This window comes from Poecilia formosa, unplaced genomic scaffold (genome assembly GCF_000485575.1).
Source record: "Poecilia formosa unplaced genomic scaffold, Poecilia_formosa-5.1.2 Scaffold58, whole genome shotgun sequence".
NCBI classification, from domain to species: Eukaryota; Metazoa; Chordata; class Actinopteri; order Cyprinodontiformes; family Poeciliidae; genus Poecilia; species Poecilia formosa.
The window spans coordinates 770,662-794,652 of record NW_006799997.1 but is presented as its reverse complement, the minus strand read 5'-3'; the positions used below and the strand labels follow the sequence as shown (position 1 = coordinate 794,652).

Here is a 23,991-nt window from a genome sequence, read left to right as displayed (position 1 = left end):
TGCTTCATAGCTTTACATTTTTGCCTTCTATCTTGATCCTTATCTGCAGCCACACCAGATTCTTCCAGATATTTATTCCTTCAGATTTCATTGGGCCAGATATGGAAGCCATACGTCTTCAGTAGTACAGATGTGGATGAATATTAGTATCTGTCCCACAGTCTTAAAATAGCTCTCTTCCACCAACAGTGTAAGTCCATAAATCTAATGAGTCATTGAGAAGGGCATTACAAGGATGGTAGACTTAGTATCTCATGACAGTATCCATTTATACAATTCTTTAATTACATGATTTATCCATTTATGCCATCTCACTGGTCGCCTGAACATTATATATGCCTGCCAGAGGCTCACATGTTGTATAATAATACATTTCTGACCTAATGGTTTCTAGAGTAAACCTTGAGCTGCCCCACGACAATAATTAAAGCCTGCATTACTTAAAAGTCCTGAAGGCTGCAGTCGACATCATAATCAAGTGAATAATTGGCCGTGAAAGCGGAGCTGCTCGTCATTAGTTTCCACTGCAACATGCTTCGCAATGTTAAAATGGTCGACTTGTAATTGAAACTAAATGTTGGAAGCTACTGAGATAATAACAGTTATTCTTTTTACTTCAAGAACCACCTCTCTACGGTTCGGCCGCCCTGTCACTGATACTCCACCTAAAATTTTATTCAACAGTCGTTCCGATACAGACATTAATATCGGATCGGTGCATCTCCAGTTCACAATACTCTAACAACCAGCTAGTAAAATTGTAGTTTTACTAGCTATACTTATTAATGTAAAGGAAGAGTTTAACTATATCCAAACGCCAAGAAAAGCTGCTTTGTCTGGTGTAATAATATGAACCACAACATTTTTCTATTTAGCCGATGTGCTTTATACACATTCAGCCAAGCAAAAGCAGTATTTCTTTACTCTGTCTCTCGGCCGTTTGCAGAATGTTCACAGAATACCTAAAGCTCCTTCAGTCGCCCTTTGTCTCCATGTGCGTACAGTGACCTTCGGCTAAATAGGAAATGCCAGGTGATGGAGGTTTATGCTTCGTAGTTTCAGTTTCTCTCGTCATCATCTTCAAGGTGAATCTATCTAGGAAGAGCTCATGGCAGAACTCTTCACTGAAACCAGGCTGGAATCAAGTGTTGTAGTTGTATTTAACTACAACGTAGTTACATAAAAAAAACTAACTACATTGTAACGCATGCAGTCAGTGAACCCCTCTACAGAGTTAAGGTACAATGAGAACTCTGTAGCGATACATTTTTGTCAACCAAGACTATTTTGTCTAATTACAATATAGTGGTGTATGATCATAAGCACCTGTCACGTTTCTCTTAAAACTGACTTTAATTTATTTATTATAAAGCAATGTCATGTTCCTAATGCTGAATTCAACACTGAACATCTGCCTGGCTGACACAAATTGCTGCTCTGACACGGCAGAACACCCACCAAGGTTACCAGAGAAGAAGCCCAAGTTTATTTAAATCATCTAGCTTTTGCAATTTACCCACAGTAGAGTCAAATCTCACCTTTAGAGGTCACATCGGAGGCATGGAGCTGTCTTTTTATGGATCACTGTTCCAAGGATGAGACATCTGCAGCAAAATGTTTATACAGAGATTTCCTTCAACTCCAACCTCTATTTTTGCAACGTGCTCGCCCACTTTAGATAGTGACCTATTATTATTATTAAAATCATGTGATTATTTTAGTCTTATGCGGAGTCAAGGACGTCACCGGTATAGCGCTTAAATGTCTTTAATGTTGAATATAACACTAACATATTCAGGGTGCAGAACAGTGTGTTGCCAGCTCTAAAATCTCTCAAGTGTGTACGTCACTTCCCGATTCTACTCAGACGTAACCCTACACATAAAATAGTTCCATTACGTTACAATTATAATCATACATGTTAAGCCTACAGTGATGCACGCACTGTTCTGCAAAGTGTTGAAATTTAGTGTATTTTTTCTAAAATATTTCCAATTCAATGAAGGCAAGAGTTGCTTCACAATGCAGATGTATTTCAACATGAACAATATTCGTCACAACACATCCTTTTCAACAATATCAGAAGATATAGTTTATGTTCAAATGAGCTTTCAGATATGAACATGAAATTAGAGTAAATATTAAAATATTAAATATCAAATTAAAATAAAATAAAATAAAAAGTATTGAACTTATAACACTATCATCCGTTTCCTCTGCAGGGAAACAGTCACTTATGGGTTCTGGTTACGAGGCCCATTAGTGCTATGGCGGGCCAAATTTGGCCCGGGGGGCCTTGAATTTGACAATTCATTTTCAATGAGCTGAATCATCTAGCATCTCACGACACTTTTCATTAAAAGCAGTTCTATACCATGCTCTCGATTATATTAATCCTAATAATATTGACTCAATAAATAATCTTACCTGTCCACTCTGGAGACGTAGCTTTCTTCTGACTAGAAGAGAGTCTAGGGCAGGGGTGGGCAATCCTGGTCCTCGAGGGCTGATGTCCTGCAACTCTTGGATGTCTCCCTGGTCCAACACACTTGAATCCAACAGCTGAATCACCTCCTAAGTGCAGTCAAGTTCTCCAGAGTCCTGCTAGCGACCTCATTATTTGACTCAGGTGTGTTGAAGAAGAGATGCATCTAAAAGTTGCAGGACACCGGCCCTCGAGGCCTGGAGTTCCCCACCCCTGGTCTATGGGCAAAGCGTCATAAAAATATTTAACTTTATTTTAATCAAATAAAAATGATTAAAATAAAACATTATTTTATATGCCACACAATGCATTGACTTGACTGAACAGTTGTTTGACTTACCCGTTTCGTCGTCCTCATTCGACGTTAGTAATGGCGAGTTCTTTTTTGTGAAAAAAGTTGCCAGCTCTATGTTGCTCCAGTATGGCCATGAAATTCATGTTTATGTCACTAATGAGAGGAGACCGATACGACTCGGGTCTGTCTACTGCCTGCCGCTCGAAGAAAATTATGACTCCAGCAGTCTGGGCTCTTTCCTACGGAGCCCTCTAGGGGACATGGGGAGAAAATGTTCTTTTGCGTTACCTCGCAATATGCTTACTGCAATATTTGCTGGTCTATTTTGTATGCAGTCACAATAAAGTCAATTTTAAATTTCGAATGTATACACATTTAAAGAGTCTCAGTGAAAACGTGTTTATTATTAACTCTTTGGTGCAAAAAAAAAACAAAAAACTGAAAATTAATTTATTCACTACATGTTTATGTCTGTTTGTGTAAGGTTCAGATGGAACTGCACATAAAAACAGGCACTTTAAATTTTAAAAATAATCAGATTGAATTGGATATGTTTGAATTGGGTATATCTGTAAAGATATATGTTTTTTGTATAGCTAATTTTTGGAGATTTGGCCTTCTTTGCAGACAAACCTGAAATTGTGTAGAGATAATTTTACCAACTTGGAGCAGCTCAGGGCCATGTGTTTGGCCCTTACCAGTTCTTTTTGAGCTTCTGTAAATAAAAATCTAAATTTAGTTTGTCAGCCTCTCGATATAAAACTTTAAAAAAAGGCTTTTTTCACCATGTTGTATTCAACTCATGTCTTCACATCTTTGTCATCCACCCATCTATGAACGCCTGATACAGAAGGACTTATATGTTTGAGTAGCAATACAGTGTCCATGGAATAAGGTTTGACAGCGACATTCTTTATGTGCAAGTGTAAAGAATAAACCAAATAAGTGTAAAAAAAAGAAAAGAAAAAAAGTGAGACTTTTGGGTGCTTTCATTCACTAACTGTATATTTTATAATTCTATCATACATTTTTGAAAACAGATTTCTCCATAGTTCAGGGCCATCGACTGGATAAAACTAGAAAACAACTTTGATTAGTCACTAATTTGTCTCCTAAGGACATGAAATTCTACAAAAAATTTGACTCCATTTTTTATGTAACAATTTTGAGATATGTTAACACAATTGTTTATTAACCAACAAAAGGCGTGAAATAGAAGATCTAATTGGATTAATATGAAGCATTTTTCCAGAGTCTAAACTTCTGCTGAGCTAATCATTGCTCAGTGGGCTTGCCATACCATGTGTAATCAGGAACATTATTAATGACTGTGCTTGAAGTGTTCTTCTGCTCGTCCTGCTAATACATGTCAAGCTGCTGTGAAAAAATAAGCCCATTATGAGGTCCGAGTACAAGACAAGAGTCATATTAATAAGCCTGCAGTCTACTCACAGTGAATAAGCTCATTCTTCTAGGATAACTATAGAATCCACGAGCCAGACATTTTGATTAATGCACTCCTTTAATTATTCCTGGCAGATCTTTAAATAAAAGTGGGAGGGGAAAACATTCCTTGGCATTCTCCACTGCTCTTCTTCTCCTTCACTTGTCTAAAAGGCCAAAACAAACATTAAAAGGATGTTTCTGTGAAGGCTAACCCATGGTGCTTTATTTGTACAAAATCAGATAAAGAAATTTGTTTTTCCCCTTTTAAAACTCGTTAGGTTGTGGTTTTTAAAAAAATTCGTATTCACATTAGTGTTATTTATGTGTTCAATCACATGGCTGCTATCTGCTAAAAATAATCCAAGAAAAACCACTTTGAATAAAATTTAATCGTAATTGAGTTTACGAGCAGGAAAAAAGTAAATACATAAATACAGTCAAATATAAAAACAAAGTACATTGGTATACTTGTAAACATAAGAACTAAGAACTTATTTCCCTTATTTATTTATAATTTTTTAAATGGTAGAATTATCTGCCGTCCGGTAGCTCTGACGCTCCTGGGCAGCGTTACCGGATGGTCTCTGGCCCTTCTGTGCTCGAGAACTGTTGGAGAGCGCCGGGCTGCGGCGCTGCCCGTCTAGCCCCAGATGTGTGCTGATCTGAGATGATTGAAGGCTGCCCATATGGCCTCTGGCACAGGACTCGTACAGCTCAAATGATGTCTTTCTATACCTGCAAAAATACTGGCTGTTACTGCACAACATACTGAAAAGAAAACATTATTTTTTTTAAATGACAGTAAACAAAATGATACACAAAGCAGTGCATCATCTTTGATTTGAAGGAAAATAACGTAGATTTCAAAATGTTTTGTGAATCTGCCATTTCAGCCTTCTTTTCTCTGATTCCGCTAAATTTTCTAGATTATAATTTTGCAAGGTGGCAAAATTAGGACAAAAACTATAAAAACAAGTAGTTATGACTCACGTCCTCAGGAGCAGAGAGGACAGAACCACTGACAGAGAAGAGGCGGCCATGGCAGCTGATCCCATCCAAGGCTGCAGGACAAGGCCAACGGGCATAAACACACCTAAACACACACCGTCGGATAAGTTCGCTGCACTTCCACTTAATCCAGAACATGAATTCTGACAGACAGTTTCAGCCCTCACCTGCAGCCACCGGAATCCCTAGCAGGTTGTAGATCAGAGCGAAAACAAAGTTAATCCTGATCCTGCGCACCGTCTTCTTGGAGAGCTCGATGCTGGCCACCACGTCCAGCAGGTCGTTCTGCATGGTGGACAAACCCTCAGGTTGAGACCCCTCCAATCCACCAATGTGAATCCACACCGCCGGCCACCCACCCTGATCAGAACGATGTCGGCCGCTTCGATGGCTACGTCCGTGCCGGTGCCGATGGCGATGCCGACGTCAGCGCAGGCCAAGGCGGGTGAGTCGTTGACGCCGTCCCCCACCATGGCCACTCGACGCCCTCGGCCCTGCAGCTCCTGAACTTTGGCCACCTTATGCGATGGCAGCACCTCTGCAAACACTTTCCTGATCCCCACCTGCAGTCACGTGTAAAACCAAAAACTAAACTGTAATCAAAAACACAATCCTGGTACACACTTTAGTTGTCTGCTGGTGTCTGTATGAGAGTTTCACCTGTGCTGCTATGGCTTTGGCCGTTCGCCTGTTATCGCCGGTTATCATGGCCACCTCGATGCCCATGCTGCTCAGGGTGTGCACCGCTAATGCTGACTCCGCTTTCACGCTATCTGCGATGGCCAACATGGCACACAGAACGCCTGCGGAAAGCACAGACAAAGTCAGTGTGGTGAAAAGACGTGGTGAAGCTTGTTAGTCCGTACCTCACCATCTATCGCCACCAATATGGCGGTCTGTCCTTTGGTTTCGTGGCTCGACATGGCGGCATCAACATCTGCTTTGATGTGGTGGCCGTTTCTCCTCATCCATTCTCTGTTTCCGATCAGGACAGTGTACGATGCCCACTCAGCTAGAAACACACGGAAGGAAATGTGTTTGCATATTTTAAAAACAAAATGAAGATAATATGAAGATATTCAGATGTGTGCTGATGATACACCAAGGTGGAAAGACAACAGTAGGGACCTAAGAGAAGAAATTTTCGCTGTTTATGAATTTGGGAAGGGTTATAAGGCCAATTTGAAGTCCATCATTCTACACACAGAAGGATTATTCACAAGAGATAAAAATTTTAAAAAATGTCAGAGTTGTACCAAAGTTTATATAGGCTGCTAAAGTTCATAATTAAAATTTTCAGCCATTGTTTATGTCTGGATTTACCTCGTCTGGCTTCTTCTGGTGCAGAATTATGATGCATTAATGACATAAAAAGTCGGATGAAATGTGACATGACCATTCAAACTTCGCTTTGAAAACAAGTGGCACAGATCACATTTTTGGGGGGGAGGGTAAAAAAGATCGGAATTTGACCCTCAAGACTGGAATGAAAAAGTTGGACATGGGTCACATATGAAAAAATGGCAAATTTGGGTCACCTTCTCCTTGATAATTAATTGACAATTAATCGTAGGTCCATAATGTAAGAGCATCTACAACAACCATTCATAAAGCAGAAGATAATCAGTTTGTATATATATTTTTTGTGTATATATATATATTTTTCTATTGGTTCTGCTCTGTCCTCTGTACTGCTGTAATGTAAATAGCCCTTTCCATCAAGAAAAACGGACATGGTATTTCAACACAAAGCCAATTAATTGGTTTAAAGCCTTCCTTAACCTTCCTGGTTACAACAGGTTTACGGTTTGGTACATCTTCTAAACCTTTAAATGATGGGAAAAAGAAAAATAGTTCAAATCTAATTTTAAGTTATTTTATAGAAGGTTAAAAAATTTTGACAATAATTGATTCAATCTCTGTTTTTGTTTCTACAAGTGGCCGGTATGGAACTAACTAAAAAGTTTTAGTTTGACTTAAAGGATAAGTGGAAATATTTCTCAAAAATTAGGTGGAACTGAACCTAATTTGTGCTTCAGAGTGAGGTGGATTGACCTGTAGGGGTGGCCTCTTCAGCAGACAAAAGCCTGCTTTCATCTGTGGTTACTCCCGGAAGGAAAAAAGCCTCGTCGCTCCGCTGCAGCAGATGTTCCACGTTGGACACTCGGCAGCTGATCCCGCAGCCGGGAACCGCTTGGAAGTCCTGGCAGTATCCCAGAGCGTCCGAGCCCAACTCCTGTTGAATGCACACACGTTTTATTTGGACGCAGAGCAACTCAGGCTGTCAGGTGGAGCACATGTGCAAAAAAATCTTACATCTTTGCAGTATTTAGCAACTGCCGTGCCCAGCGGATGCTCACTGCTGACCTCTGCAGTGCCAACCAGCGCCAGGATCTTTCTCAGGGGCATGCGGGCCATTTCCCACAACACCAGCACGCGAGTCACCTTTGGCACGCCATTTGTTATCGTGCCAGTCTTATCAAACATCACTACATCGATCTGTAGTCAATCAGGGAGGAGAAAACTCAAGGACACTATACTTTTTAAGCAGAAAAAAATATTTAAAATGTAGACAAAAAACTTGTTCCTGAAATGAAACATAAATGAAGCAGTGTTGATGAGATTGGGGGGGAAACGGTAGTTTTATTTGTGAAGATCTGTGTGAGAAATGATCTAGTGATAAAGAAGTTAACTAATGTAATTGAGAGACTAAGGAACACAGAATAATAATAAAAACCAGAATCAGTAAATCAAAACCCCTAACAACCCAAAACAATCCAGATCCTGACAAAATCAATATAACACCCTGCATAAATCATTGCTTTGATACCACCTGCTGCAGATTTTTAAACTTTTGTTGTCCTTAAAATCCTTTCACCACAGATGTCCGTGTGTTAGTTCTTTACCTTGTGCGCCATCTCCAGTGGCTCCCCTCCTTTGATGAGGATTCCGTTTTGAGCCCCGACTCCTGTTCCCACCATTACAGCTGTCGGGGTTGCCAACCCCAGAGAGCAGGGGCAGGCGATGGACAAAACCGTGATGGACGCCTGAAAGGCGAAGCGGATGATGACTTCCGCTTTGGAGATGTTCTGGTTGTAGCCCTGCACGGAGGTCAAAAGTTAGAGATTTGTGGAATCTGCTTGTGTATTGGCAAGTGAAACTATACAAAATCCCACAAACCGGAAAGTGCTCCTTCACTACGTCAAAGTTGACAAATCCTACAGAAATCCAAGCCACCAGCGTCAGCATGGATGCGAAAATAATGAAGGGCACAAAGTAGCCGCTGATTTTGTCCGCAAACTGTTGAATCGGGGCCTGCACAAAAAAACAATTGACAACACCCACAAAAAGCAGCAATTGCTTGAAAAGCTTTTGTCAAAAGGTAAACTCAAATGTACCGTGATACCTTTGATGTTTGTGCCTCTTCGACGAGTTTAACTATCTGAGACAGAGTGGTTTCAGCACCGACATGCGTGGCTTCCACCAGGAGAGCACCGTGAGCGTTAATGGAGCCTGCAATCACCAAGCTGCCCACCTTCTTGCTGACGGGCATCGGCTCACCTGGTAAAGAGGAAACGATGATGTGTTGATGAAGCAGCAACACCTGCACACACAACTGTTCTTCATGTACCTGTAATTAAGGACTCGTCCGCCATAGAACTCCCCTCAATCACTTTTCCATCAATGGGAAACTTTCCTCCAGGGAAGACTTTGACGATGTCGCCCCGCTGGACCAGCTCCACCTCTACCTGCTCCTCGCTGCAAAGCACAAATGCGTCATTGCAGGTTATGCAGCTGGGTTATTGCTGTGCAGAGTTTCATATCGAGGACTTTACCTGACAACACAGCGATCGGGTCCTAACGTGACCACTGTGGCGTCGGTGGCTTGGAGTGACATTAATTTGGCCAAAGCTTCTGAGGTTTTGCTCTGAAAACGTAGAATGGACATCCGCTCAATGAGGAAGACATTTGACTTCATTGTTAAACTAAATTAAAGCATATAAATTGATTTGACTCATTGGGGACAAATTCACATTTGTTTTCTGAAACAAATGTGATGACTCTTATAAAGAAAAACCAGCCAGAAAAGACAATCACATTAGTAATTACATTCATACATAGTTTGAGTAGAAAGAGGGGAAAAAAAACAGTACAGTAGGGAAAATGCTCAGAATGTTTTTTAGCATCTTAAGCTCATAACATAACAGTGATAGCAAAACCCAAAATATATTTTTATCTTTAACCTTTGCAATGTGCTCCAGCCATCGTCCGAGAGCGATAAACACAAAGAGCATGGGCGGAGTGTCGAAAAAGGTGACGGGACTCTGGGCGGCTTGCTCTGCTATGGCCACGACGAGGACCACACAGGAGTAGATGTAGGCGATGGAGGTGGCCAACACGATCAGCACGTCCATGTTGGCCGTGCGGTGTTTTAGTGAGCGATATGCCTGGACGTAGAAGTATCGTCCTCCGAAAATCTGAGCAGAGAAACCCCAGAACCTCATAGCAGATTGAAACAGGAACGATCGGCTGCTAAATATGTAAAGAGAAACCTTAAATCTGGATCTGTTTTCCTTGTACCTGCACAGGTGTACAAAGCAGGAAAAAGGCCAGATTGAGGAGGGAAAGACCCGGCAGCACATTCAGTTCCTCAGGCATGGAGCCTCCGTGCTGTTTGTGTTGGATGTCCATTATCATCATGTAGATCATGAGGCCCATGACTGGCAGGCCGAAGACCAGGCTGAACAGGAAGGAGTTCTTCCATCTAGGGAAAAACAGTAGATAAATATAAAACCACTTTATAATGCATATTTCAGTCTTTTGATGTAAAAATGTACATTTTCAGTGAATGAAGGGTGTCAGAGAATTGGATTAAAAAATTCCTACAAGGCCTAAACCAGGGATGAATGGCTGAACTTTCAACATAAAACTCACAGGTACTTTAAAAAAAAGAAGAATCTTGAATTAAATGTCAGGTACAACATTTAATTTCCCTCTGGGATCAATAACATATTTATTAAAGTGAATTGAAATAGGGCTCTCACTCTTTAGTATGACATTTTATCATAAATTCTGGTTCTGAATAAACTATCTTGAGATTCAAGTTGAAATTCAAGAAATCTCAAGATAATTTTCAAAATAATTATCCATTTGAACTATCAATTTTTTTTCAATAAGGTTTTAGTCAGAATACTCACTGTCGGATTTCCTCAGAGTGGTCGAGGTTATTTTTGAACCCAGCTTTCTCCAGACTGGCCTCAAATCCAAGGCTCTGTGATTCCAAACAAGAAGTTCCAGTCAAGATGTTACATTTCAAATCAATCAAAAACACAAAACAAGACCTTAGATTATGAACACCTGAATTATCCTGACAATATCACGAGCTCCAAGGATCTCTGGGTCAAACTTGATGTGAGCTTTTTGGGTGGCCAGTGCCACTGAGGCTGAGTGGATGCCTTTGGTTGTGATGAGTTTGGACTCAATTTTGTGCACGCATGACGCGCACGTCATTCCCGTTATCTGCAGATCCAGCTTCCCGTGTGCCGCTGCGTTGTCTTCTAACAGCTTAGCACCAAAGCCTAAATCATCTATGAGCTGAGTCACTCCGGATGGATCGATGAGATTTGGATCGTACTTCACCTCCGCCTTTCCGGCCATCAGAGACACCAGGATTGCAACGATTCCTGCAACAAAAAGTTAAGTCTATCACTAATGATAGAAACACCGTTTTAGAAGCAGGATTGCTCCAACTTACCCTTGTGTTTGAGGATGTGCTTCTCAATGTTGGCCACGCAGGAGGCGCAGGTCATTCCTGTCACATGAATGAAGCATTTCTCTGCTTTCATTTCAGGGGAGCTGATGTGGGACCTCAACGGGGTTACCTGAGATTCAGCACCGTTGCTCATTCCCAACCTGCTGATTGAGCTCAGGTTTGCAAGGTCTTGTTTTTCCTGTGTCTGAAGAGGCTCTTCAAGAAAAAGGAAGTAATTTCAAACCAGCTATACCTTTACTGAGTAATACCTGAAAAATTTAACTGGAAAATTCAACCCTGACAGCAAAAAATAGTAAAAAAAACAAAAAAAAAACAAACACTACTCATAATTTGTGCACAACATGCACAAATTATGAGACTTCCTATTTGAATAGTAGGGATTGAACTATCAGAGTGTTGTCAAGCCTAAAGAAATTCAAGAATTTTATAGTATTTTTGCAAGTATTCAGGCCTGGCAAAATGCTGAGCCGGACAGTTAATTCTGGAAGGTGACACTTTTTTATTTAGATGTTGCATTTATTAAACTGTTCACCCTGCAAACCTAATACTTTGAAGATTATATCAGATTCTTGGCAGGTTTTGTATCAAACATGGGCAGAGATTACGCTTGAAGAAATTATTTTGGTGACAGCATTTAAAAGACAATCTGTAACAAGTAGATTCAATCACCATCACTTGCTCTGAACAAAGAATGCTTGAGGTTATAAACCAAATTCAATCTGTTTTCCATTTACCAAGTTGAAGGTTGTCTGATTACAAATAAGAATGAATTTTATGAACATACCGACTAAGCAAATCATAACATGAAGCAGATGACACCAAATCAGAAGGTGGTTAATGACACATTCAGGTTGTTTTACTCCAAATTATATACTTCAGTTGACTGGCAAATATCAACCCTACAATGTTGCTACCAAATCTAAATTGAAAGAAGACCTCAGAGTTTTGTTTTTTTCTTTTTACTGATATTTTTAAATTTACCAAACACAGCCCAGACCAAACTGGAGGACATCACAGAAATAGAAAACAAATATCACACACAATCATCATAAAGAGATGATCATGATGAGGGATCCCTCTTCCTCAAATCTTCCTCCTCATTAGGTATGATCCCTTTCTGTCCCCTCAAAATCTGGAGTTCATCCCTAACACCATTAGGTTAGAATCCGTTGTTCCTCAGGATAATTGATAATTGTTTGGAAAGGCATTTCTACTGAAACAGAACCAACAAAACATCCCTCAAAAGCTCAACCATCAGACCTGCGAACTTACATTGTGGTGGTGAAATTCTGTCAATGAAAGGTAACATGTCTTACCTTCAAGTGAAGCGTCAAAGCCCATTTCCTCTATAGCTGCCCTAACTTGCTCTGGATCAGTCAGACTGGGGTCCCAGTGTATTGTTCCCTTCCCTTCCTTTAACGACAGCATTATGGACTTCACTCCGATCATCTGACAGATCCTCCCCTCTATGGACTGCACACATGATCTGCAGGTCATCCCACCAATCCATACAGTTACAGTCTGAATAGGTGCATTGATTAAGTCATTCTGCCAATAGCTTAGATCTCCATCGGATGAATCCTCAGGTAACAAAGCAGCATCAAATCCCATATCTTCGATTTTATCTCTTAGTTCTTGCTGTGTAACAAGGACAGGCTGATAGACGATTAGGGCTGTTCTATCCTGAAGAGAGACCTGGATGTGTGAGACCCCTGGTAGCCCTCCAAACTGTCCCTCGATGGCCTGGACGCAGGACTGGCATCGCATCCCACCCACTTTAATTCGTATGGCTGCTTCGACTCTACATCCCAGGGTCTGCAGTTGCCGTGCGATCTCTTTGGTTGTGGTGATGGAGGTATTGTAGTCCACCTGGAGTAGACTATCTGATACAGACCAGATGATGGCAAAGACTCCGTTAAGACGGTCCAGAGTGGTTTCCACAGCTTGCTGTTCAGAGACGAGTCCCAGAAGTTTGAAACTGATTCTGGAGATCGGTTTGGCCGACAGGTCGAGTTCACTCTGGCTTCCGTACTCGTAAGCCAAGTTGTCAAAGGCCGTTGGGTCGACGTCAGGGCCATTCCTCTGAAAGGGTGAGACCAAATGCATTAATCCTCACTTATTTATCACTAAACATTTGACACAAGTAGTAGCAAGAAAAAAAAAAGGAAACTCAAGATAATCTTTGAATCAAACGTGTAAAATGCAGACACATGTTCATGGCTGTTTTAGGCTCCCAGTGTTTCTGAGATTTCACAGCTCTATGGGCACAATAAGAACAAAAAGGCAAGAAACTAGACTTAAAGTTTTTTGGGGGTTTTTATTTCTTGCTCAATCTCCAGAATGTAGCGCAGCTGTCTGGGTTTACTTTTGTTTCCTGAATCCTTTAACAACAGCACGTTGTAACTGTGGCCGTCATTGAAATGTCTGCTTCCCAGGCTCTCACATCAACCTCTTTTCAGCCACTCAAAAGGGACCCTTGTAGGGTTGCATATAAATTAGCAACAAAATGCAGAGTTAGCCATCTTGCACAATATGGAACTGGAAAGAATGGCAATACTAATTTCTTTCAAAATAAAAATTTGAAAATTCTGGTGTGCACTTGTAATTTAGAGATCTTTATGCTGTAACCAGATGGTTCCTCTGTTTCCACAGAGCATTTTATATTTCTATTTTGAAGTACAATCTGGGCCTGAAGTGTAAAAATCAAATCAGGTCCAGAACATATCTTTATTATACAGCTATCAGCACAATTGGAAGTTCTCATCTCCAGCCCAGCAGAGCAGGTTTGGGGGAGGGGTGAGATAATAACCTTGTGAGCAGCACGTTTCATAAGCCTGATGGTGTGACTCCGCTTAAAGTCAACCCTTATTAAGAGCTCCTGGATCACCACTGGTCAAAGGTTTTTAGTGTATACCACGTCATTTTATTAAACACAATGCAAAATCTGAACAAGATTTTCACAGCAATTGTTTAAAGTATAGAGCCAAGTCCATGCTGATTATAACTCAGATATATCCTCATGGTTGAATACGGATAAAATAATCATGCAATCCAGTCAACACCAATTTACTGACAACTACAGTTCAATAAATAAAAACTCAGCTAAAAACACGGCATAAACTGCTTTTAAGCCGAAGCAATCATCCAAAGCGACAATAAATTCCCTTTTGGGACATAGAGGCAGACAAATGAATTTATAGCCTTTACTCTAGGAAAACGCCACCAAGCTTATGGCACCGCTGCATGGCTGCACAAACATAATATTGATCATGTTGTGTGCAGCACAATCAGTTAAGGCAGAGAAACTGAACTAGTGATTTAAAGCCATGCTTCCCAACCACTTTTACTTTACGTTTGTCATCCAAAGCACTTTGAATCAACAAGCATATGGTTAAGTGAGTCTTTCCAAATTTGCTTAAAGATAGAGTCATGTTTTTATTCATGTAGGTTTTAATATGTGAGCATGTAATGGCAGCCTTAAATTAAAAACAAAACAAAACTGATTTGTCAAATCCTCTAAATAAAATTCACATTCAGTCAGGCACACTAACAAACAAGCACTAGTATAATTGAAATCTAATTTAATACTGTAATTAATAGCACATTTGCAATCTTTATAATTGATTTTAGTCACAGTTTCCGACATGAACCAAAACAAATTTTTTGGATCATCTTTCTTTCTTTACATCAACACAGTGAGCTGATCAAAAATATTTATTATACTTAGTGAGATGCCAACTCCATTGAATTACCATGAAGAGTTTGGTGCAGGCTGTCCAAAATCAGCAAAATTCCTAAATAATATGCAAAAAAATAGCTCACAATCTGAATGAATTTTACCACATAGGCAGCAATTTAGGAACTTAATAATACATGTATTACATCATTTATGCAAATCTGATACAAAACTTTACCTTTATATTTATTATTCTCTATGAAGAAAGAGAAAAAAAGCAGAAATACTACATGGATGGGAACCAATTATGTGATTCAGTAAACATGAAATAAAGCAAACAATGCTGTGTTTGCTGTTCAAAGTACAACAATAAATTACAACAGAGGAGACAAATGATCTGAGAACCTTTTATATTTCTAAAGGCGCCACAGAAGTCAGTGTAAACATCTCTAATGCACTACAAACCTAATTGTAGCTTTATGTTTATTTTTAAAGTAATTGAGTGACAGGAGAAACCAGTGAAGAGTAATGCAGGGAGGCAAGTGTATGTACTGAGGACGATCTGAGAACCAGAAGAACAAATCAGAGGAAACTAGAGACAGCTGGAAGAGAGAGCAGACAGAAGGGAATAAAAGGATGAAAACAGCTGCACAGACAAGCAGGTTGGCAAGTGTAAAAGTGAGAGAAGACTAATGGAGGATCACTAGACTACTTAAGGAGAAAAGCCTGACAGAAGGGAACAGTCGTCTAATAGAAAACAATAAGTACACAAATGAAAATAAAGAGGACAGAAATGTCTGCAAAACTTTGCCAATATTCCACAAATGTCAAAAAACGCAAATTCGCCATCATCCTTCTACTACTTACTGTTGTCTACTTTGTCTTTTCTGCCAGTAGTAAAATGTTTCGGTCACAGTTTTGCCAAATTCCAATATGCATAATTGGAACGATGGTGGAATAAACTAAGATGGCAACATCTAAGGTGCAAAAAGAAAGGAGCCATCTGAACACAAACACCTGAGGATCATGACAAGATTTTGGCAAGACAATGAAATGGTTTTTATACCATAAAGTCTCTGCTGGTGCTGGACGACCGAATCGAAATTTAAATTTAAGCACCATGAAAATGTTTGAGCTACATCTGCCAGACGTGACAGTGTGTCACGCAGGACATTTTTTTAAAACATGTGACCTAACATTTGCGTATTGTATTGTACTTTAAACATGGTAGGCAGGAATGCTTTGCATACAATAAATTAGAGCTGCTACTATGGTATATATAGTAGTAGTAGTAGTAGTAGTAGTATATATATATATATAGTATACTGTACAGCATCTGAAGGGAACAGTGATAAATGCCTGGCAAGTATTGATAATCTGTTTGTTTTGTTTTGTTTTAAAGAACAATTTGATTTTTTTCACAACCCCAGATGTGAAAGTCTTGTTTAGATAAATTATATTTTTCATGAATAATAACTTAAGAAAGAAGATAAGCTTCAACTGGAATGATTTTTGTTTCCTGTATTTAAGTTTGCGCCTTTGACCTTTATGTTTTCCTAGAAGTGACCAGGTCAGATTCCAAAGAGAAGTTGTACGGGAAAAGGTGTGACCTTATTTTGTTTGAGTGTGTTTTACTCTCTAGTTAGAACTATTAAACTTTTGTGGATTTAGGTTACGTCGTGTGATGTCCTAGTGACCCATTGGGCCCAACAGATAAGGTCTGTTAGCCAGTGGTTGAATGTTTGAGTGTAGTCCAGCAGAGAAAGTGTGCCGGATCTGTAGCCAAGAGGCTGTTGAACTGAAATCTTTCTCTGTTGTCACATATGGGATTTTACTGTGGACAGGACTCAAAGCATTGTGTGCGACAGAATTTCCAAACAGTGATTTGTTATCACAGAGAATGTACTCTTGCAATCAAAAGTTTGGACAAACGTTCTCATCCAACTCAATAGGACGTTGCATCCATACTTTTGACTGGTAACTGGCCAAAGATCATACAGTATGCTTTGGCCAGATAAGGGCAACTATTTGAACACCAGAACAAAGGCCAAATCCAAGCTTTTTAGAAAAAGAAAGAACCTCATGCCGAATGTAAAGAGGTAGAAGTTTCATGGTTTGCTGCAGCAGGTCCTCTCTAGGTCACCATCAAAGGTAGAATCAACCAAGGACCAAGGATTCAAGAAATAGGAAGTCCTGGGCCTAGTCAAAGACTAAGTTGTTACATAGGGTGACTTGAAACCGGTTCTACATGCAAGAAACTCCTCAAACAGAGATAGCTACAAGAAACGAATCAATTAAGTTATTTCAAACAGGGTAAAACAAGCTATTAGGGTGTAGTAGGGTGTCATGTTCTTGTTGAAATCCATTATTTATGGCGTAATACGAGGTACATGTTGGTGCTTATCTGTAATTAAACCACTTTCCCAGAGATAAATACACCAACTTCTGTCTGTTTAGAAATAAAACAAACGAATAGTAGTTTTATTAGACTACCACGAGTTAAAACTAACGAAGAAAACTTTATATCTAAACTCCTCCAACAGTTCTCCCAGAGTAATTAGTGCAAATGTTCCTCAGGCCTACCTTCAGTTCCGCCGCACACAGCGTCGGGTCGCAGGTAGAGCCACAGGTGCACACCGGCTTACAGCCACATTCAACCATACAAATTTGCTCCCCGGAATCGCGGGCTGCCCCGGACTCGAAGCCGGACTGCTTTTTCGACCCCTTAGGCGAAAACATGTCGGAGCTGGGCTAAGCTGGTGTTCGGCTAATCCTCTCCAGAGAAAGTAAAAAGGGCAAAAGTCCAGAGAGAGGGGGAACGGAGGTACGAGGCGAGGAGCACGCGCCTTTTTACGTAATTTTTCTCATAATATTCTGCGCAGTTGTTTATTCATTAACTAGTAGAAGCAGCCAAATAGAACCAAACAAAGCGTCATTTCTGTACATTAGCATGCGTTTCCACAGATTAGAAAAGTAAAAACAATTAAAATAACTGATTAAGGCGACATGATTTTTAAAAATGTGTAATATTCCAAATAAAGGAAAGATAAAAGTTGGTTGAGTGTGGTCAACCGGATACTCGTTAGATAACAAACTTCACAAACTCAAACCACCATAGAGGATGACTGCAGAAAAATATAAATGAAACTTCCTGAAAACTTTAAATATATTCAAGGTTATGGAAAAAAAAAAATTAAAAAAAAAACCCTCAAAGACGACGTAAATTACGTCTCTTATCCAATTTTACCTTACTCTATATTAATGAAAAAACAAATTCTAATTATTTTTACAAAGTAAACCATTTGAACATTTTGTGAACCTTTGTGTTGGCATTTCTTTTAATATTCTAAACTTAACAAATCGTCCACCTCCCCCACCCCCAAAAAAACTGCCACTTCAGATATTTAAAAACATTTTACTGACTGAAGTCAAGTGAGATTTCAAAGACAAAACATTTAAAAACAAAAATAAAAAGAAAATACTTTTTGTTTGAAGAGAACCAGCGTTAAATCACATTAAAATAGATACATGAGGACAGAGACACTGCTTTAGTGAGCTTATGTGGAATAGTCGGTGCAGATCCTCCTGAAACGCTGGTGCTTTTATTTCACTAAAAGAGGACGCAAACAATGACATAAAGGCACACTAAGGACATTAAATTAACTTTTTTCTTTTAATTGTATAAGCCCAAATCTTGACTGATTAAAATAAAACATCCTGTTGGGGAATGAATGTTTTTTTTTTTTTGCAGTGTTTCTGTGAAACATCAGATGGGTTTTTGTGTGTTGCCTTGACGGCTCAGCGCTGACGGTCCCAGCGCCAGATGGAGGCGTCGTCGCACACGGCGATCAGGATGCTGCTGTCGCGGCTGAAACTGGTTTGCCGGATAGCCGAGGTGCATTTGGGAAGCGTCAGTGTGGTGCACCTGAAGTGGAAACGAGGCCAATCAACTTTCCCTTAAAAACTCCATAAAAATCCTCTGATTTATACCAATTACTAGAGTTTAGAACGTAACTGGGTATCAATCAGAATTCAAATTCTCTGACTTACTTTGCTTTGTGTGGATCTTCCACTTCTAGGTCCCAAACGTAAAGTTTTCCCACCTGGTTTCCCAAAGCAAGCATCTGGAAATCACAGTCACAACAGCCATCATTACTTTTCTTCACCATCAGCCTCAAACTCTGCTAAACATGACAAGGTAACTTAAGAATAAGGGTTGAGACCTTCTGCCAAAAGTCCATAGAGAAGCGCATGTACCAAATGTCACACTGGCTGTAATCGAAACGTCCCAGAATTGTGACGTTGGATTCGTTTGGCTTGATGTGGTCGATGTCGTCCTCCATCTTTCCCGGCTTCCAACACACAATGGCGTTTTCACAGGACTGCAGAGAAGAAAATATTCTCAGTCACCTATGGCGTTAAATAAAACCAAAATCTTTATATTCTGAATAAAACTCATCCTGCCTTAGAGAGAATCAAATCTCCAAGCCACCTCACACAGTCCACATAGTTTCTGTGGATGTCTCGTGTTGAAAAGTCTGGAAAATGAATTTTCTGTGATACAAAAGGCCTGAAGAGAAGATCTGTGTCAACAAATCTCACATATTTATTAACATTTTGAAACGATAACTGATCAAGCTGACGCTTTACCGGTTCGTCTTTGTGGGGTTGTACTCATACGAGCCGCGGATGGCTTTTTGCATCCGCTCTGAGTTGATTCTCCAGAGTTTCAGTGAGTGGTCCATCCCACATGACATGATCTTTTCACCCAGCAGGTCAAAATCCTACCAGAGGACACAGATTCATTTGAATTATTGAGTGAATGATGGCATTTGTAACACTAGCATTTGTAACGATAGCTTAAAAATGCTAGCATTCATTTGTGAGCCAGCTTACATAAAATATACTAATTTTATATTTGATAAAATTAGCATGTTAGATAAACATAGCTAAGAAGCTAATGTTGGCATACAAGCTAATAACAGCTCAAAAGATAATGCTTGCAACAACGATGTTAGCTACTGTTGACTAGCATCCGAAATGTAGCAAAGTAGATTTGGTATTTATGGAAATCGTGTCGGTGTTAGCTAATATTAGCACTTATGCTAATGCACGTTGCTTTAAAGTGTTGAACCTGGCTACCATTTCATCCTTCTTCATGTGCATCTCCAAAAAATTTGAATCTCATGAAAAAGTTTAGTATTTTTGCTATTCAGATTTTATAAATATACATTTTAAACAGAAATGTCAGGTTTCTTCTTAAAATATGTGGTCATTTCTATGCGCTGAATAGCTGGTTGGGGCCTTAACCTCAACATGTGTTTGAGTTAATAAGCTCATATGTTGCGACATTATGAGCTTTCAATATTTACCTCTTCTACAATATTAGAATTTTATGGTAATAATAATTGTAGCTCTTCATCATACGATATACGCATTGTTTTAGTTATATCAATAACCTTCTAATCATTGCAGCTTTACTTACAGCACTCAGGACTTCGTCTCGGTGGCCCTCCACGCCTCCAAATATGGCAACTAATGTGTCCGTCTGTATGTTCCACAGACGCAGGGCGTGATCTACAGAAAGAGAAGACGTTATCCATCTACTTAAAAAGGTGCAAAATACTTTTTACTTTTTTTCAATTTCTACATAGATCAGAGCAATAGTCATGATAGGTAGTTTCCTCAAAATGGGGAAGCAAGTTTGTGAAACACGAAGCTTCACTTCATAACCACTAAATGCTCCAAAACACCAGCATGGTCACGATTAATGAAGAGCCACTGTGTAGGAGCATACTGCTTCCATTTTATACTTTAAAACTAAACCACAACGATGATTAAAAATTAAACTTTACTGCTGTTTGTATGAATTACTGTCGGCTCAGCTGCTTTATGAGATTTATAGAAGCACCTGAGAGTCACATGCTTATAAAAACTCAACTATCCCTCAGTGTAAATCTGCAAATGTCATTTATTAAATGCTATCAAAGAACATATGAATGTTTCTGACTCATCTGGGTCGTTTTATGGAAGTTTATGGAGGCAAGCCAGAGCTCAAATAGTTTAGTTTACCTTTACTGACAGACAGGAGGAGATTTGGATCTCTTGGATGAAACTTGAGCTCGTTGATGGCGTTCCCATGACCTACATAATGCTGGATATGGACAAAAACGTGACAGAGTTCACCTCAACGTGATAAAGCTTCACCCTTCATCAATGTCAGTAGGATTACAGAACGTAGAAAAAGACTGTACCTTGATGCACTGCATCGTTATGTGGTTGATTACCCGGATGATGCCGCGAGACCCAGCCACGGCCAGCAGGGGGTGACTCGTGTTTGTGTCGTAGGTCCAGGCGCACGTGTAGAAGTTTTCGTCTGCCTTTTTTTTTTTTTTTTTTGTCAAGGGAAAGCAAAGACATTTCTGCCTGCTCTGTTCAGCTCTCCAGCATGTGATCAGGGCTGATTAAATTGTTTTTGGGGCACCAAAAAGCAGAAAAGGTGCTGAGGTTGCTACAGGTTTACAACCAAAGTTCTGTCCACAATGAACAAATGTTTAAGTCAGTATTCATTGGTCTGAAGGATACGTCTGCATCAACATAGGACTGCAGAAGTCTGATCTCCCCCTGAGAGTGACATTCATACAGAGTGACCTGGTGGAGGAAATGACAGAAATAGTTCAAATAGGAGCAAAGAAGCAAAGGTAAATCTTAGGTTTTGTCATAAAAGAATGTGATTAAAGATTGAACAGAGACATTTAGCTCATTTTTTAAAAGCACACATACGGATGTTCAATAGGAATTTATGAATATTTCTGGAAAAATCCAACTCCAAGGACAGGAGAATCAGTGGAAGGACATTTGGATGGATGGATTCACAGATACAGTTGAAAACAGATATTTACATATAGTGGAAAACATGTTTTGGTTACTTTGTAATAATCATGGTTACAAAGTAACACCATTCACATTACAACCATCTGCCCTATTAGTTCCCGCTTTTCCTTTTGATCCATAAAGACAGATTAAGGCAATATTATGACTGTATTCAGAATGTATGTTTGTCATTTATCACAAACATCATTCTTTTATTCAATTTAAAGCTTCACACATCACATCCTAATCATTTCTGCCCGTTTTACATGTATTGTCCACTTGGTGTCGCAGTAGAGCAACTGGATTTAAAGCTTCAGTGCATCATGAAGCTTCATCTCACCGTCTCTAGGATGAACGGATGAATTAATGATGACTGAATGATGGATGAAAGCACAGCTGGATGATAGATACGTGATCAGAGGATGGATGATGACGTAACATTCCCACAACAAAACAGAGAAAAGTGGTTTGTTTTCCTTGCTAAGTGAAGACGTACCCTGTTACTGCCAACTGTGGCGAACACCAGAGGGTCTCCCTCCTTACTGTGCCAGTTAAACTGGACTCCAAACAGCGGCTGGCCGTGGTCCTCCTGAGAGAAAAAGCAAACAGACCCACGTGACGCCCCGTTCAATGCAAACTACCAACAAGCTTAAGATGTGGTGGAGCTTCTCACCCGCAGGCTGTTGACGCATTTGAAAGAATATCTACACTTCTTGGACTTCCACTTGCCCTTCCCCCAGCTCTTCCTGCCCGGAGCGTTGGCTGTGTTAGTGGGAGTGTCTGGACGCTCCGCGTTGGTTCCGCTTTCAACGCTGACCGCGTCGTCCTGGGAAAAAAATAAAATAAAATGACAATATATGTTCAATTTGTATGCTTCTCCAGATCCATGCTATCAGATTTCTTAGTTGTTTTCTTTTTTATACTCTATTAAATACATAAGTTTATCATGAATGTGTGGTAGATATGGTAGATACTTCTATTCCAGTCATATTTATTTACATAAAATCTGGGGGAAAAACAGGAGGAACAGATAGAAGGAAACAGGAATAAGATGGGGAGATGGAAGGATTGGAAAAATGAAATTAAAGAGATGGAGAGGGTAGCTGTAAGAGGGATGAAACAGAGGGAAGGAAAAGAAATCAAAGGATGGAAGTAATTAAGGAAGGATAAAAGGGAGCAAACAGAAAAAAAGAGAAGGAAAAAATACCACAAAACAGAAGAAATACACACCAAAGCATCACTGAGAAGACTTGTAAATGCAGCAACTTGAAGAGCAAATTACTCCATCATGACTGAGTCTGGCAGCATGCAGAAAGAAGCAACTACATTCTAGAAATTCATGTTTTTTTCCCTACGCATCCAGTCCTTGTAAACACTAAAATCAAACCCCATTCTGTTACCGACTGTGTGGGAAACCTATTAATGTTCTAACAAAGCTAACTCTCCATGTCCATCTGCCTGTGTTGTGGAAAACATGACCAGTTCAGCTGCAGGTAGACAAAGATGCTCCAAGCTAACATCTTTAGCTTTCCGGTTGCCTGTTAGCACGGAGCTAACCCGCCAAAACCAGCCTTTATAACTGAGTACATTCATATACGCGAACATATATGGTTTAAGCGCTTACGTTCTCGTCTCCTGACATGTCAGGATTACTGTTCTCATCACTGCTCAGTTTCTGTTTTTTCGCCGGCATTTCTTTTCCCGCTTGAGATGGGGATTCAGTCATGCTCTTGTTTTCTCTCATTACAGATACACGCTTGTTCTTCTTCGTCTCTTACCGCTTTAGTAAACGGCTGGCGGCGGCAGTGCCACCAGCCGGTAAGGAGTGGGAAATACTAATCCGTGGTTTGCTTAATTTTTCACCTACTCGTATATTTTTTAAGAAGTTAAAAAATAGTCAGTTTGGAGTCTGTTGTATACGACGGAGTATTAAGGCCACACTTATTAAAAAACAATATATAATAGGAGTAAAGCCATATTAAGAGAATATACTTGTAATAATATGAGAATAAAGACATAAGATTAGAAGAAAAAAGTCTATTACAAAAATAAAATTGTAATATTACAAGAATAACGTAATAATATGAGAATAAATGTCTAGTTTCTTAATACTACAACTTAATCCTTCCATCATTTTCACTTTATTTTCAAACAACTTCATTAACATAATTTTTGGTTACTTCATCCATCTTCTTTACACCCTTGTCCCTTGGTGGGGTGCTGGTGCCTCTCTCCAGCCAGTGTTCTGGGTGAGGGGCAGGGTCACCCTGGACAGGTTGCCAGTCTGTTGCAGGGCAACACAGAGACACACAACCATGCACACACACTCACACCTAGGGGCAATTTGGAGAGGCCAATTAACCTGACAGTCATGTTTTTGGACTGTGGGAGGAAACTGGAGTACCCAGAGAAAACCCATGCATGCACAGAACATG

At 39.8% G+C, this 23,991-nt stretch overlaps 2 protein-coding genes across 2 annotated transcripts; both read right to left on the bottom strand.

The window, feature by feature from the left end:
- Positions 1 to 4,597: 4,597 nt before the first annotated feature.
- On the bottom strand, positions 4,598 to 17,550 carry atp7b (ATPase copper transporting beta). Its single transcript, XM_007553709.2, has 20 exons — positions 17,267 to 17,550; positions 12,324 to 13,089; positions 10,990 to 11,202; positions 10,593 to 10,918; positions 10,433 to 10,506; positions 9,816 to 9,999; positions 9,479 to 9,712; positions 9,071 to 9,162; positions 8,866 to 8,993; positions 8,641 to 8,795; positions 8,415 to 8,549; positions 8,141 to 8,335; positions 7,551 to 7,733; positions 7,290 to 7,470; positions 6,106 to 6,246; positions 5,895 to 6,037; positions 5,594 to 5,797; positions 5,402 to 5,519; positions 5,217 to 5,319; positions 4,598 to 4,961 (listed from the first exon to the last, which is right to left on the bottom strand). The coding sequence occupies exons 1-20, from the start codon at positions 17,420 to 17,422 to the stop codon at positions 4,745 to 4,747; spliced, it is 3,948 nt and encodes a 1,315-aa protein (XP_007553771.1). The 5' UTR covers positions 17,423 to 17,550; the 3' UTR covers positions 4,598 to 4,744.
- Positions 17,551 to 18,417: 867 nt separating this feature from the next.
- eed (embryonic ectoderm development) lies at positions 18,418 to 23,354 on the bottom strand. The gene is made up of 12 exons (XM_007553708.2): positions 23,181 to 23,354; positions 22,230 to 22,382; positions 22,053 to 22,145; positions 21,269 to 21,334; positions 20,938 to 21,063; positions 20,756 to 20,837; positions 20,169 to 20,260; positions 19,334 to 19,467; positions 19,148 to 19,253; positions 18,907 to 19,065; positions 18,734 to 18,807; positions 18,418 to 18,608 (listed from the first exon to the last, which is right to left on the bottom strand). Exons 1-12 carry the CDS (start codon positions 23,298 to 23,300, stop codon positions 18,482 to 18,484), a joined length of 1,332 nt encoding a protein of 443 aa, XP_007553770.1. The 5' UTR covers positions 23,301 to 23,354; the 3' UTR covers positions 18,418 to 18,481.
- Between the last annotated feature and the right edge of the window lie 637 nt (positions 23,355 to 23,991).